General features: G+C 41.5%; 2 protein-coding genes across 2 annotated transcripts; both read left to right on the forward strand.

Annotated features, from left to right (window-relative positions):
- The first annotated feature begins 4,568 nt into the window (after positions 1 to 4,568).
- On the forward strand, positions 4,569 to 7,972 carry LOC140994095 (LIM/homeobox protein Awh-like). The gene is made up of 6 exons (XM_073463669.1): positions 4,569 to 4,691; positions 4,810 to 5,012; positions 5,603 to 5,711; positions 5,983 to 6,102; positions 7,203 to 7,424; positions 7,562 to 7,972. Exons 1-6 carry the CDS (start codon positions 4,569 to 4,571, stop codon positions 7,970 to 7,972), a joined length of 1,188 nt encoding a protein of 395 aa, XP_073319770.1.
- Positions 7,973 to 11,773: 3,801 nt separating this feature from the next.
- Positions 11,774 to 12,355, forward strand: qrfp (pyroglutamylated RFamide peptide). The gene has a single exon (XM_073463672.1). It carries the CDS (start codon positions 11,774 to 11,776, stop codon positions 12,353 to 12,355), a length of 582 nt encoding a protein of 193 aa, XP_073319773.1.
- The last annotated feature ends 751 nt before the right edge of the window (positions 12,356 to 13,106 follow it).

The following is a 13,106-nucleotide window of genomic DNA, read 5'->3' on the forward strand; positions in this document are numbered from 1 at the left end:
CCCAGACTCCATTAGAAAATCGCTCAATTTTGTGAGTTGTTCCATCAAGAGAAACTTCATAAACGTCGTGAAATGTTGTCAATGACAAATTCTTAATCATTGGTGCCTTTTTGTAAATGCGGCATTAAATGTAAGACATTAAGTTGTTTCTGTTCTTGTAAAAAGTGTCAGTTTGTCACAGCATCGCTGTACCAGCCTGTCTGCTTCTGTGTCGAAAGTGTGTCTTACCTGTTTCAACTGATTTAATCATTTACACTCAATTTATGAAAGACCACAACATTTTATTGACCATAAACAAATCACATTTTTACGAATATAGGAAACAGTAGTAACCAATACAGGCTACTTCTTTGTCACCCTTGGAGAAAATCCCCAGACTCCATTAAAAAAATGCTCAATTTTATAAGTTGCTGCATTAAGAAAAACTTTAGAAATTGTGAAATGCTGTCAAATTCTTAATTATTGGTGACTTCTTGTTAATTTAGCATTACATCAAAACATGAAGTTGTTTGTTTCCTTGGAAAAAGTGTCAGTTTGTGGCAGCATGGCTGTTTCTGTGTCTACAGTGCTGAGGTCTTACCTGCCAACATTTAGCAGCTGTTTGAACACACTGTTTACACTGATTTCACCATTTACACTCAATTTATGAAAGAAGAAACATTTTATTGACAAATATAGTAAACAGTAACCAATAATAGACTACTTCTTAGAGAAAGTCCCCAGACTCCCTTAAAAAATTGCTTGATTTTTTGGGTTGCTTGATTAGGAGAAACTTTATGAACTTTGTGAAACACTGTCTCTGACAAATTCTTAATCATTGGTGCCTTCTTGTAAATTCGGCATTAAATGTAAAACATTAAGTTGTTTCTTTCCTCATAAAAAGTGTCAGTTTGTCTGCACGCTCCTGTGTCTAAAGTGCGTCTTACCTGCAAACATTTAGCAGCTGTTTGAACACACTGTTTCAACTGAATTCACAATTTACACTCAATTTTTGAAACATTATGACACAACATTTTATTTTACAAACACAGTCAGCAGTAACCAATAGCGGGCTACTTCTTTGTCCCCCGCCTGCAGAAAGTCCCCAGACTCCCTTAAAAAATTGATCAATTTTGTGAGTTGTTGGGTTTTTTTCTTGTGAATTCGGCAAATGTTACACAATTTAAAAAGACTGTGCGAGTTTGTCCCGGCGATGTATTTGCATGTAGAGTGGGAACGTGAGATCCTGTCACGCGGGGTCACTCGAGTCGTTTGCTGCGGCGCTCAGCACCGAAACTTCCCGCGTCCCTGGTCGCTGATGTTTGCAACATTTCAATCAGTTTTTGTCGTCAGGTTCTCCAAAACTGCAGCTCAGAAGTGACTTTCTGTTTGTTTTTTGTTGTTTTTGATGTAAATAAATGTCATAGATAAGTGTTACACATGCAGCAGAGTGCAGAATCATTTCTACACAAAGTGTTGGTCGAGAAAAAGTCTCCAAAATGTTACTCAGATAATAATAAAAAGTCTTGTTTTAAGCTTGATGTATTTCTGACGTTTTCTGACCTGACAGCAGGTGTTACTCTGTTACTGAATCTGTCATTTGGAGCCTGAAGACTTTGTGTCAGCCCTGCTTTATAGCTCGTTAGCGCCCCCTGCTGCTCACTGTAAGACATGTCAGCTGCACTGTGGCCCCTCAGTAAACAGTCTGTGGTAACACTCATGGAAACGAGCAGGTGAGTGATGGAGAATATTATGTTTGTCCTTCTGTGTCGTTTCGGTGTAAATCTCTCCATGTTTTATTTTCCTCTTTGTGTTGCCCCCCGGAAAAGAATACGACAATAAAATGATTGAAAATAAAAACTGCATTGTTGCTTTTGTTGTTTTAATAAAATACTCACAGCAGACGAGCTGTTTTGTAATTATAAAATTACAAAGGAATCATTCCTTTACTTTATTTTTACTCCTAAACAAGTGAATAATAAAGTAGATAAAGAATAATAACTTCTTTTCTCTATATGTGTTATTTTGCAGACACTGTTCAACGGTGAAGTGATTCTGAAATAACTTACATCCTTTTATTCTCAAATACCAGTCGGGTAAAACGAAACAATCTCATGTGTGACACTTTTCTTCAAGAGCACCTGTGTTCAATCGTATAAAGACGGTCCTCGAGCACTACACTACCTCTTTTTAGTATATTCAGTCTATGTTTAGATAAAAAAGGGTCTATATATGCAAAAAATTTGAGGACTTTTTAATAATGCTGTTTTGTCAAACTATTTAAGTGTAAGTAAAATCATCATTTTAAATAAAACACACAAAATAAGGTCAAATCTAAACAGATATCAGATATCATCTCTGGGGCACAACAATATGGCAGTAAGCAATAATGGACTACTTCCTTGTCCCCCTGGAGAAAGTCACCAGACTCCCTTAAGAAATCGCTCAATTTTGTGAGTTGTTGCATTTAGAGGAACTTCGTGAACTTTGTGAAACTCTTACTCTTACTAATTCCTTATGACTTGGGTCCTCTTGTAAATTCGGCAAATGTTACACAATTAAAAAACATTGTGTAAGTTTGTACACTCATATCGAGTGGTGACGTGAGATCCCGGGAATGTGAGGACTCTTTCATTGCTGTTTTGTTGAACTCTTCATGTGTAAAATCATCATTTGAAATAAAACACACAAAATAAGGTCAAATCTGAACAGTCAGATATCCCCTCTGGGGCACAACAATATTTATATATACAGCAGCCTATATGAGCACATATGTAGTTTAAGTTTGTTTTTTTACCTGTCTGGATTTCTGAGTATAAAATTATTTTAAAACATTTTTTTTAAATGATTTTAATGTAATAAAAATGATTTTAATGTGTTTCTACTCTGTTAAATAATCAGGACGATATTTATTGTGTGTGTCTGAAGTGAATATTCGATCTCTTTGTTCTCAGTCGTGGTTTTTCAGTGAAACAGTCAGATGGAAGAAGCAGTCGAGGGACCAAACCGTCTTTTCACCCTCAGTTTGGTCCCAGGTGTCTTTTAAACACCCTTTGTGTTTCTTTTTAATTGGTCCCCGGGGTGCAGCCCCCCTCCTCCCATCTGCTCAGCGGGCGTCCAATCACGTCCAGTCCTCACCTGCACTCTGAGCCACCTGGGCCTCTTGTTTACAGGTGTGAGGCGGGCGCGTCACCTGGGACAGGTGCTGAGCCTTGGTTGGATGCTGCGGCTGTGATTGGTGGAGAGTGAGATGGAGGCAGATCTCAGGTCAGCGCTCAGAGAGGGATACTGATCCCAAAACCACAAGACGGGAGACACCTGGAGAGGTGAGGGCGCTGAACAGAGACGTCCAGGAGAAGAAAAGAGGAGAACGTTTTGTTTTCTGGTGAGATCTTCTTCTGAGGAGGAGGTCGTGTTGTTTGAAGGGTGGATAACCAATCAGGAGCCTCTCTTCAGGACAGGTGAGCTCTGCTTCATCTCCTCCCTCTTCTTCTGTCCACCTGGACAAGAAAAGGTCAAACATAAAAATCTTTATTGACTTACTTACTTGAACTCTTTAAATTTAGGATGTTTTGAGCTGCAACGATAATTTCAAATAATTTATTATATTGATTATTGTCTTGAATGATTATAAATGACTTCTATATAACGTGTTCAAGGTTACGTCTTTAAATGTCGTGTTCTGGTTGAACAACAGTCCAAAAAAAGATAACCTACCTCAGTTTACAACCACCTGAAACACAGAAAATAACTGATGGAAGATGGTTAGTGGAGAAATTTGACACTTGAAAAATATTTATATTTGACTCCATGTTTGATACCTGAGGGAAAAACTGACACAACACTGAGCTCATAACATTTTAGATTTCTATTTTAATGATGAATCAACAACAACAACAACAACAACAACAACAACAACAACAACAACAACAACAACAACAATAATAATAATAATAATAATAATAATAATAATAATAATAATAATAATAAAAACTATAACAACGTTAACAAAATAATAACATCAATATCATCAAAAATAATTACAATAACCACAGCAATGACAGAAATAATAACAATATCAACGATAACAACAACAATAACAATAAAATAAAGGCAATAACAACAATAATTATAACAATAAAAACTGTAATAATAATAATAACAATAAAGACAACATATTAATAACGACAGCAATAATAATAATAATAATGATAACAAGAAGAATTTAAGTAATAATAATAATAACAACAACGACAAACAAACATTTGTAAGTACAATAAAAACAAAGTTTAAAGGACGAGACGATGGACACAAACTTTAAACTGTTTCTGCGTATGAACTGGATCCTGACAGACGAGGAGACCTGATGTAAAGATGTTAAACTGGATGTGATGTTTTTACCTGATACTTTTTAATTTCTCCCGTCTCTAAAATTCACCGAAAAACCTTGAAACTCATTGAAAAGTCCTTGGATGTGACGTCACATATGTCAGCATGGATGTTGTTTATTTATAGAAACTTCTCTAATGAGGCCTGTGATTAACGAGTGGACCCGTAATTACCACCTCCACCTCCTCAGGACAATCATGATGTCGCCAGACGACCGAGCCCTCGAGGACCTGTTGTACAGCGGTGACCTTGGTGATGAGGCCAAGGGGGCGGAGCTGAGCGGTGGCCCGGCGGGGGTGGAGGAAAGTGCTGCTGTAGATAATGTGAGCGTGACAGGTGGAGGAAGCTTTACTCAAGTACAAGTACTGTGAAAATACTCCAACACAAGTGAAGTGTGAGTAACTGAGCCTGCATTAATATAAACCTTTGCATCCGTCTCAGGCTCCCACAGCTGTGTCCATCCAGGAGCCAATGACGTGTGCCGGATGTGGCGAGCAGGTGTGCGACCGCTTCTTCCTATTGGCTGCAGGCCGGCTGTGGCACAGCGTCTGCCTCCGCTGCAGCGTGTGTCAGTGCGAGCTGCAGACTCACCCGTCACTGTTCTGGAGAGACGGAAACATCTACTGCCAGCAGGACTACTGCAGGTCCACAGCACCATCAGTATTATCATCAGTATTATCATGATGTCACAAAACACCGGACTGCTCCTTTAACTGTGTTCAACACCTGGTGCTCTACAGGTTCAGTTTAGTTAAAGGTTTAGTTAAAGGTTTAGTTAAAGGTTTTCTCCAGGTTTAGTTAAAGGTTTAGTTAAAGGTTTAGTTAATGGGCGGCAGTAGCTCAGTCGGTAGAGACTTGGCTTGGGGACTGGAGGGTGGCCGGTTCAAGTCCAGCTACAGACCATAATATGGAAGTGGGCTGGCAGCTGAAGAGGTGCCAGTTCACTTCCTGGGTTACTGCCGAGGTGCCCTTGAGCAAGGCACCAAAACCCCCATGTGCTCCCCGGGCGCCTGTCATGGCAGCCCACTGCTCCTAGTTTGCAGTGTGTGTACTTACAATGTGTAGCTAGTGATGGGTTAAATGCAGAGGACTAATTTCGGGTGTGTTTGCATGTCGCATGTAAAAGACAACTGACAAAATAAAGATTCTTCTTCTTCTTCTTAAAGGTTTTCTCCAGTTTGGTTTCTGTTGATGTCCCTCTGACTTTCTGTCTGGTCTCTGTCCCTGTTGTCAGGATGTTCGGAGGAGGTCAGTGCGCTCGCTGCTTCCAGCCAATCCCAGCATCTGATCTGGTCATGAGGTCTGGTGAGCTGACCTTCCACCCTCACTGCTTCTCCTGCCAGGTCAGAGTTATGATTATGATCAGAAATACAAAAACAGAGTGTGCACACTGGATAATGCTCCCAAAATCAACATTTACCTCCATGTGATGTTTTTGATGAAATTAACGCCAGTATTTGGTGAATACACTGTAAAAATTAATAAGTAAACAACAGTCTGACCCATTCAGACACAACTGTTTGATCCAGTTATGGGCTTTTTTTGCTTTTACTTAAGTTTAAATGATCCGACATCAGACATGTTTATGATGATGATGATGAACGTGTGCTGCAGGAGTGCGATGTGAAGTTGATCCCGGGGAACCTGTACGTCATGCACGGCCACAACCTCTACTGTCAGACCCATTACCATGGCGACGGGAGTGTCCCGCTGTCACATGATCTCCAGCCCAAAGCAAACCAGAAAGAAGGTGAGAGCTGCGTCGTGTGTGTGTGTGTGTGTGTGTGTGTGTGTGTGTGTGTGTCTTATACTTTTGTTTTTAGGTGGAAAATACATCATCTACATCACGAGAGGCCGCGTATCATTAATATTGTAGTTTCTTGGATCCTTGTTTGTGTATCTGTTACCTTTTTAAGATCTTTTAAGATGAAAAAGTAAATTGTTGGAGGAAAACAAAGCAAACCAGCGAGAGGTGTTTTTGATTCACAGGAAAGCTGCATTTAAACTTTTGGCCATTAGGGGGCAGATGAACTCCAAACTCCTTCTGACATTTTATCACTATAAAAAAAGGTGTTTTGGCTAATGTGTTAGCAAGCAGCTATTCTGTTCTGTCTGTTGTCAGAAAATCAGATATCAGGAGCAGGATGGTAAAATTAGGTATTTAAATTTTGTCCTCCTCTGCCGCTGAACGGGTGTTACGTCCTCACACAAGTAGAAAACATGAAGACTGAGAAGCTGTTGAACATGTATCTGCATTTTATAGCTGCTGCATTACTCGAATAATAACAAAATTATTTGTCTTAAATATTTTATTTATTTTTTAATTCAGGTTTTTCAGGGTTTTTCAGTCTGCAAGTTGGAAGTGAATGAGTGGTTTTACATTGGAGAGGGACTTTCTTGGCATTTTCCACCTACATGCAACACTAGCAGTGCAATATATTACATATTACTAGTTACCTTCATTTTAAAGTAATATATAACATTACAATATTACTGTATGCGTAGAGTGATATATAACTTATTACACTACTTTTTAGTTACTTCAACAAAATGCCCAAATAACCGCTATAGAACAATTAAACAGCCGAGATCTGTTTAAATACAGGAATGTCCTTGGACACAGAGATGAGCAGTCTTCGGTCAGTAACGCGGTAACGCAGTCAGTGTGAAGTGAGTTTATTAAAGCTCGTCTTCATGAGAACAGCTGCTAGAGACACTGAGACTGAACCAGACAGGAAATGTGCCTCAAAACCAAAACCAGGAGCTAAAAGAGGCTAAAAAGCTGAAGGTGTGCTAACAAACACTCCTGTGTGTGTGTGACAGCTCAAAACCAGGTGTCAGGTGAGGGGGAGGAGTCTGTCAGCAGTCCAGAGCCACGATTGGACGACAGGGTGACGGGCGGGCGGACTCGCAGACGAACCAAGCGAATCAGGACGTGTTTCCGCAGCGAGCAGCTCCGAGCGCTGGAGTCGTATTTCGCCCAGAAGCACAACCCGGACGGGAAGGACTGGACCTGCCTCGCTCACAAGACCGGCCTGCCCAAGAGAGTCCTGCAGGTACAAACACAGAGGGTAACGTAGATTTTACATCATCCTGCAGTTAAAGTTTTAAGATAAAGACGACAGAGACGTTAAAGGTTCCGACTTTCATCTGTTTCTACACACACAAAATGTCTGACGTGTTGGTCGTACAGGTGTGGTTTCAAAACGCTCGGGCCAAACTGAGACGCTCCCTCACCACAGACGACTCTCAGGTCAACTCACCCCCCGGTCCCCAGAGAGGCGTAACCATGGCGACCGGCTCCCCGTCCCCAGGCTGCTCCCCTCCCGACCAATCGCAGCCCTTCCCCACCAGCACCATTGACCAGCTGCAGCTGTCTCTGCTCACCGCCCCGCTCGCCGAGCCGCCGGCGAGTCCGGCCATCGACCAGTCGCATCAGCTGCAGCACCCCTCCTTCTTCCTGGACTACGATTCCCAGAGTGCACCAGGGTGTGCCTCCACCTCTCTAGAGGCCTATGAGGAGTTTGGAGAGGCAGGAGGAGGAGGAGGAGCAGCGGAGGGAGAAGCTGATGCTGGTGGTTCTTTTAGATCACATTACTGCTAGTTTAGTCCTCACTCTGCTTCAACACTTCAGGAAGTAGCTTTTCAGAATAAGATAGTTAAAGTTATAATCCTTAAGATTTGAGCTTTTAATTTGAAGCAACAGCAGAAGAAAGTCAGTAGGGAACGAGAACATTGAGGCTGATATCAGTGAGTTCAAATAACATAATACTGGATTACATTCTGCATCGTTTCCTCTGACTCTTCGCTCCAATGTGGCGGACTCCACCACTAACAGTGAAATCCCTCCCCTTCCTGTGGACCACCACGAGACCTTATTTCATGAAAAAAATGACGAGGGAGTCGTACATTTTTTGGTTCTGTTTTAATGACGCGATGTGTTACACGTATGTTCACAACACGTCCTCAAACCTAAACACACCGACTCTGAGACATCGAACACTCACAGTCTGGTTGGGTTTAGGAAAACGTCACGGTTTGGCTTAAAACTTAGTTACAAACATACGTATGTTTCAATACAATGTACAATAAGCTGCTTTCATAGTCACCCTATATGGTCCGATGAGGACGGGCTGAATGTTCGTCAATTTAAAAGACAATTTCTCAACTCGAGACATAAAACGTATCAAGTGTAAGTTACGTCAGTGACTCGTCTGACGCTCGCTGAAACCTCACTATGACCACATTTATTGAGATTTCCACTCTTTTAAATACGTTGTCCGTGCCAAAGTAACGGCCGCGGCGGTGTTCGTGATGTGAATTGTGCGAGACGAAAAACTTAAATTGACAAATGCGTTGTGTGTAATTTATGGCACAATTCAAACAGGAACAAAAAAAGATTTGTCTCTCGTCATTTTAATTACGGTAGCCTACGTATTTTTTCTGAAACAAGGTCCCGTGAGGTAAAAACCGGAAGGGAGAGACTTCGCCTCACTTTTGTGTAATTACATCCTGATAAATCATTAAATGCAGGAAAAACACTCTTCAGATTATAACTTTAAGAAATGTAACTTTCTTGTGTGACTGAGAATGAATCAAACTGAGCACTTAAACCAGGGACTGAGTCATCACTGTACATACACTCATCAGGTTTCTGAATCTGTATTGATAGATAACTGATCAATAATAGAAGTAGTGGCAGCACTAGTTGGTCCTGGAGAGTGACTCTGCTGAGATCAGGTGACTCTTGTATGATTGCAGCTCTCTGTGTGAATAAACCTTCAACTGTTTCCAACATTTCCTTCCTTCAAGTTTCCTCTTTGTGCTGATCAATCAACAATCAATTAATCCGTTATTTATTTATTTATTTTTAGGCTTTTCTGCTTTTCTTTGTCTTTTGTGTTTGAAAACTGAATGTTTTTGTTCTTCAGACAAAAAAACAGGAAAACTGAAAACATCACTGGACATATTTTTTCGACGAGTTTTCTGAAGTTGAAGTTTTCTGTCCGATCGTCTGCCTGCTTGCGTTTCTTCACCTTCTCAGCTCAGTTTAGTGATTTCCCAGATCTCAGCTGTTACAGGACAATGTCGTGTTAACTAATAAACACCATGAACAAAACAACCAAAGTAAGAATTGATCTCCAGCCTGGTCCTTTAACCTTTATGTGTCCTGAGCATCCTGAAATAACCTGAAGTCGTTACAGAATCAGCAGCCAGACGAGGCCTCGCGGATCGTTTGTCGTATAATTGGAGACAGATTAAGTCTTTTGTTTTTAGCTGGGAGTGACTAATGGTTTGTCAATCCCTCCGAACCAGACAGCTTGAATGACATTCTTCCAGGTGTGTCTGCGTCGTCCCCAGCGAGACGACCTTCACGACGACAAAAGAAACCTCAAACTGCTCGCCTTCCTCTCCGCGCCCTCGACCTGGCTGCGATGTCTCTACCCTCAGAAACATCTTAATGAATCAGCTGCTTCCTCTTTTGTGAATTGCCTCCACATTCAAGTGGCGATAATTACGGCGACACTCGGCCGAGCTGGACCGAGGTTTCTCAGCTGAAAGAATGAAGGTTATGACACTGACTTTGTGTGCGTCAGAGAGCCGAGGGACCAATGGGTGAGGGCAGCCTGTGACCCCGGGGCAGGCGGGGGGGCGGAGGGCAGCTGATTTTAAAAAGGTCAGAGGCGATGAAATTTAGAGAAGATTCAGCAATTAGACCGCGACACAAGGTAAGACGAGAGCTGACTTTGGTTTTTGTTTTTCTTATGAATATTTCACACTTAAGAAGCTTCTCATTAATGTGTTTTCTGCAGCTGTGGACTCATCATCCACACGTGAAGCTAAACCGGTTTTTAATTTGTTATCTTTCATTTCTGAGTGAAGCAAGAACCAGTCGAAACTTGTTTCTGAGTTTTCAGTGATTGAGATTAAAGATTTCTTTCTTTCTGGGAGGGTAAAAAAAATTAATATTAAAATGTTATTTTTTGTTTTGATTATGTCTTGAAATGTTTTGTAGAAGATAACTGGAGGATTGTAACTGGATTAAAAATTAATTTAATTTGAATTTTTTTTAACTTGTGAAAGTTTGGCAGTGATGCATGAGAATAGTGTTCAGGTAATTCGTCCTGAACCTGGAGGGAAAGATGCAAAACTCATCTAAATAGATATTTTTGGTGAAACTGAAAATACTCCATCCAGTCTTCTTCAACATTTGGAAACATTCGGATGATTTCAACCAAATTTAGGTGAAAAAATGGTGAAAAATGTAACTTTTGTGCTTCTGGTTTTCAGCTCAGTACTTTCAGAAGTCAGAAGATGTATTTGGATTAAACATGCACTTATTTTTACTTTAAGGTTTTTTCCTTCGACAAAGAAGTTATTAACATTTTAATGTGTTTGCACTTTTTTTCTGTTTTAGCAAAATATCTAAAAAGAAACTATAAACCAGATTTTGGTGAAATTAGGTGCAAAGTTTGGCAGCGATGCACGAGACAAGTATTCAGGTTCTGATGTGGATCCAAAGTCCTGAACCAGGACTTCTGTGTGATTTGACATCAACAAACAGAACTTTTGCACGTGTTGGACGATTGCAACCAAATTTAGGTGATTTCTGGACTAGGAAGGTGAAAAAATGTTGAAAATGTTTTGTTTTGTGTCGACGTGTTCTGATTTTTAGTTCAGTGTTTTGTGTTTGTAGCTGATTTAAACAGACACGAGATGTAGTTGGATTAAAAATGCACTTTTAATGAATCTCTTCTGCAGATTAATCAGGCAGCTCATGTTAATGCCTTCAGAGATTGTTTGTGTTTGTCTGTTCGCAGAATATCTCAAACTATAATCCAGATTAGACAAGTTAAGAGTTGATGATGCATTCAAAATTCTCATGAAAATATATTTCAGTTTCATCTTCGACAAATTTGGGACACATCTGGATGATTATTACTATTTTTCTGTTATTTATTAAACAAAATAATTATGATTTATTTCACACAAACAGCCAGAACTCTTGGACGTGTCGGGCAACTGCAACCAAATTTAGGAGATTTTGGTGAAAATGGTGAAAATGTTCTGGTTTCTCGTTCAGTACTTTGTGTTTGTAGCTGAGCTGATTGGACCGAAGATGTAACTGGATTAAACTTTAGGGGTTTTTCACTATTTTGAACGTGTTTTGTGTTTTTTGTTGGAGGAAATTCTCAAAAACTATGAAACAGATTCAAATGAAATTTGTTTTCAAAGGACGTGTTGTTCAGATACAACCAAATTTAAATCATTTCTGCAAATATCTTAATAGATTTTAATGTCAGTAACTTCATATACAAATTAAGCCTCATCATCACCTTCTGTCTGTCACTTTGTGTGTTTCGATCCCGACATGTGCAGTTAAAATACATCTTTCTGTTCCTAGATGAGACTTTCTTTCCATCTCGGTGCCTCACAGCTCACCCTCCTCTCCCTCGCCCTGCTCTGCTCCGTCCCGCGGGCCGTCACATCGTACCCCCACTCCCCCACCGCCCTGCTGCCCACGGTGGCTGTGCCTGACCTGCAGTCTGTCCTGCTGCACCTCCAGGCTGCTCTGGACGACCGGAGGACCGGTTGGCTCGTCCAGCCTGACACCTGGGCCAAGTGGCCTCAAGTCCCCCAGCTGGAGCCCAGGGAGGAGCAGGAGAAGGAGGAGGAGGAGGAGGAGGAGGAGGGCAGGCTCTGGGAAGACAATGTGCTGCTGAGGGCCCAGAGAGGAGACCTGGCAGCCCAGCCTCTGTCGCCCTTCCCTGGGGGTCACTTTCCGGAGAGCATGCACTACCAGGAGGGAGGAGAGGGGGTGGTCGGAGGGAAGAAGAACGAAGCTCTGACCTCGATCGCTGGAGGACTCCAAGCTGTCAGCCGGGAGAAAGGAGGATTCGGTTTCCGCTTCGGGAGGAAAAGATGGACTGACGGCGGCTGGATGGATGTAGGGAGGGGGAGTACAGAGGAGAACAAGTGGAAGTGATGAGGAAAGAGGAGCTTGATGGTGAAGCTGTGAGGAGGTGATTCAGTCAAAAAGGCCGAGTGAGGGCAGTGATACACTCAGCTATTTTCTCAGCAACTAAGATGGCTTCGAGCAACGGGCAACACACAGACACGCAGAGTATTTAAATGATTCATGGCGACCAAACGTTGCTGGAAAAGTTGCCCAGTGGGTCACCGCCTGAAAACAAGACGCAAGAATGTTTGAAAGAGCAGGAGGAGGAAAACAAACAGATTCAAACGTGACAAAATCACCATCATTTAAATTTGAGAACAGAATTATGCACAAGAGGAAAAGGTTAACGTTACATTTAAACACACTAAAGGAACATTTCACCCCAAAATGTAAATTCAGACAACTGAAGAAGCTGGGGACTAAAAAAACAACCCAAAAAAAACATAAAATGGCTCCATGCAGCTCCTCTGATGTAATCTAAGGCTCCAGAAGCCCCGAGATCACAAACTGAATTTGAAAAGAGGTTATTTACACCCTCGACGTGCGGTCGGAGATCGTGCACCCACTTCAGACGGGGTGCATGATAACGCTTTTAGCTGAGCAGCTATAGTGAAGATTTCGGCTCTAAAAAGGTGTAAATGACGTCTTTTTAAATCTTTTTGGGATCGCAGGGCTTCCAGAGACTTGGATCACGCTGGACGAGTTGTATGGAGCCTTTTTTGGGCTCAAGTCTCCGGCTTCTTCAGTTGTTTCGCAGAATGCTGCGACGCTGTTTTGC

Source organism: Pagrus major, chromosome 3 (genome assembly GCF_040436345.1).
Source record: "Pagrus major chromosome 3, Pma_NU_1.0".
NCBI classification, from domain to species: Eukaryota; Metazoa; Chordata; class Actinopteri; order Spariformes; family Sparidae; genus Pagrus; species Pagrus major.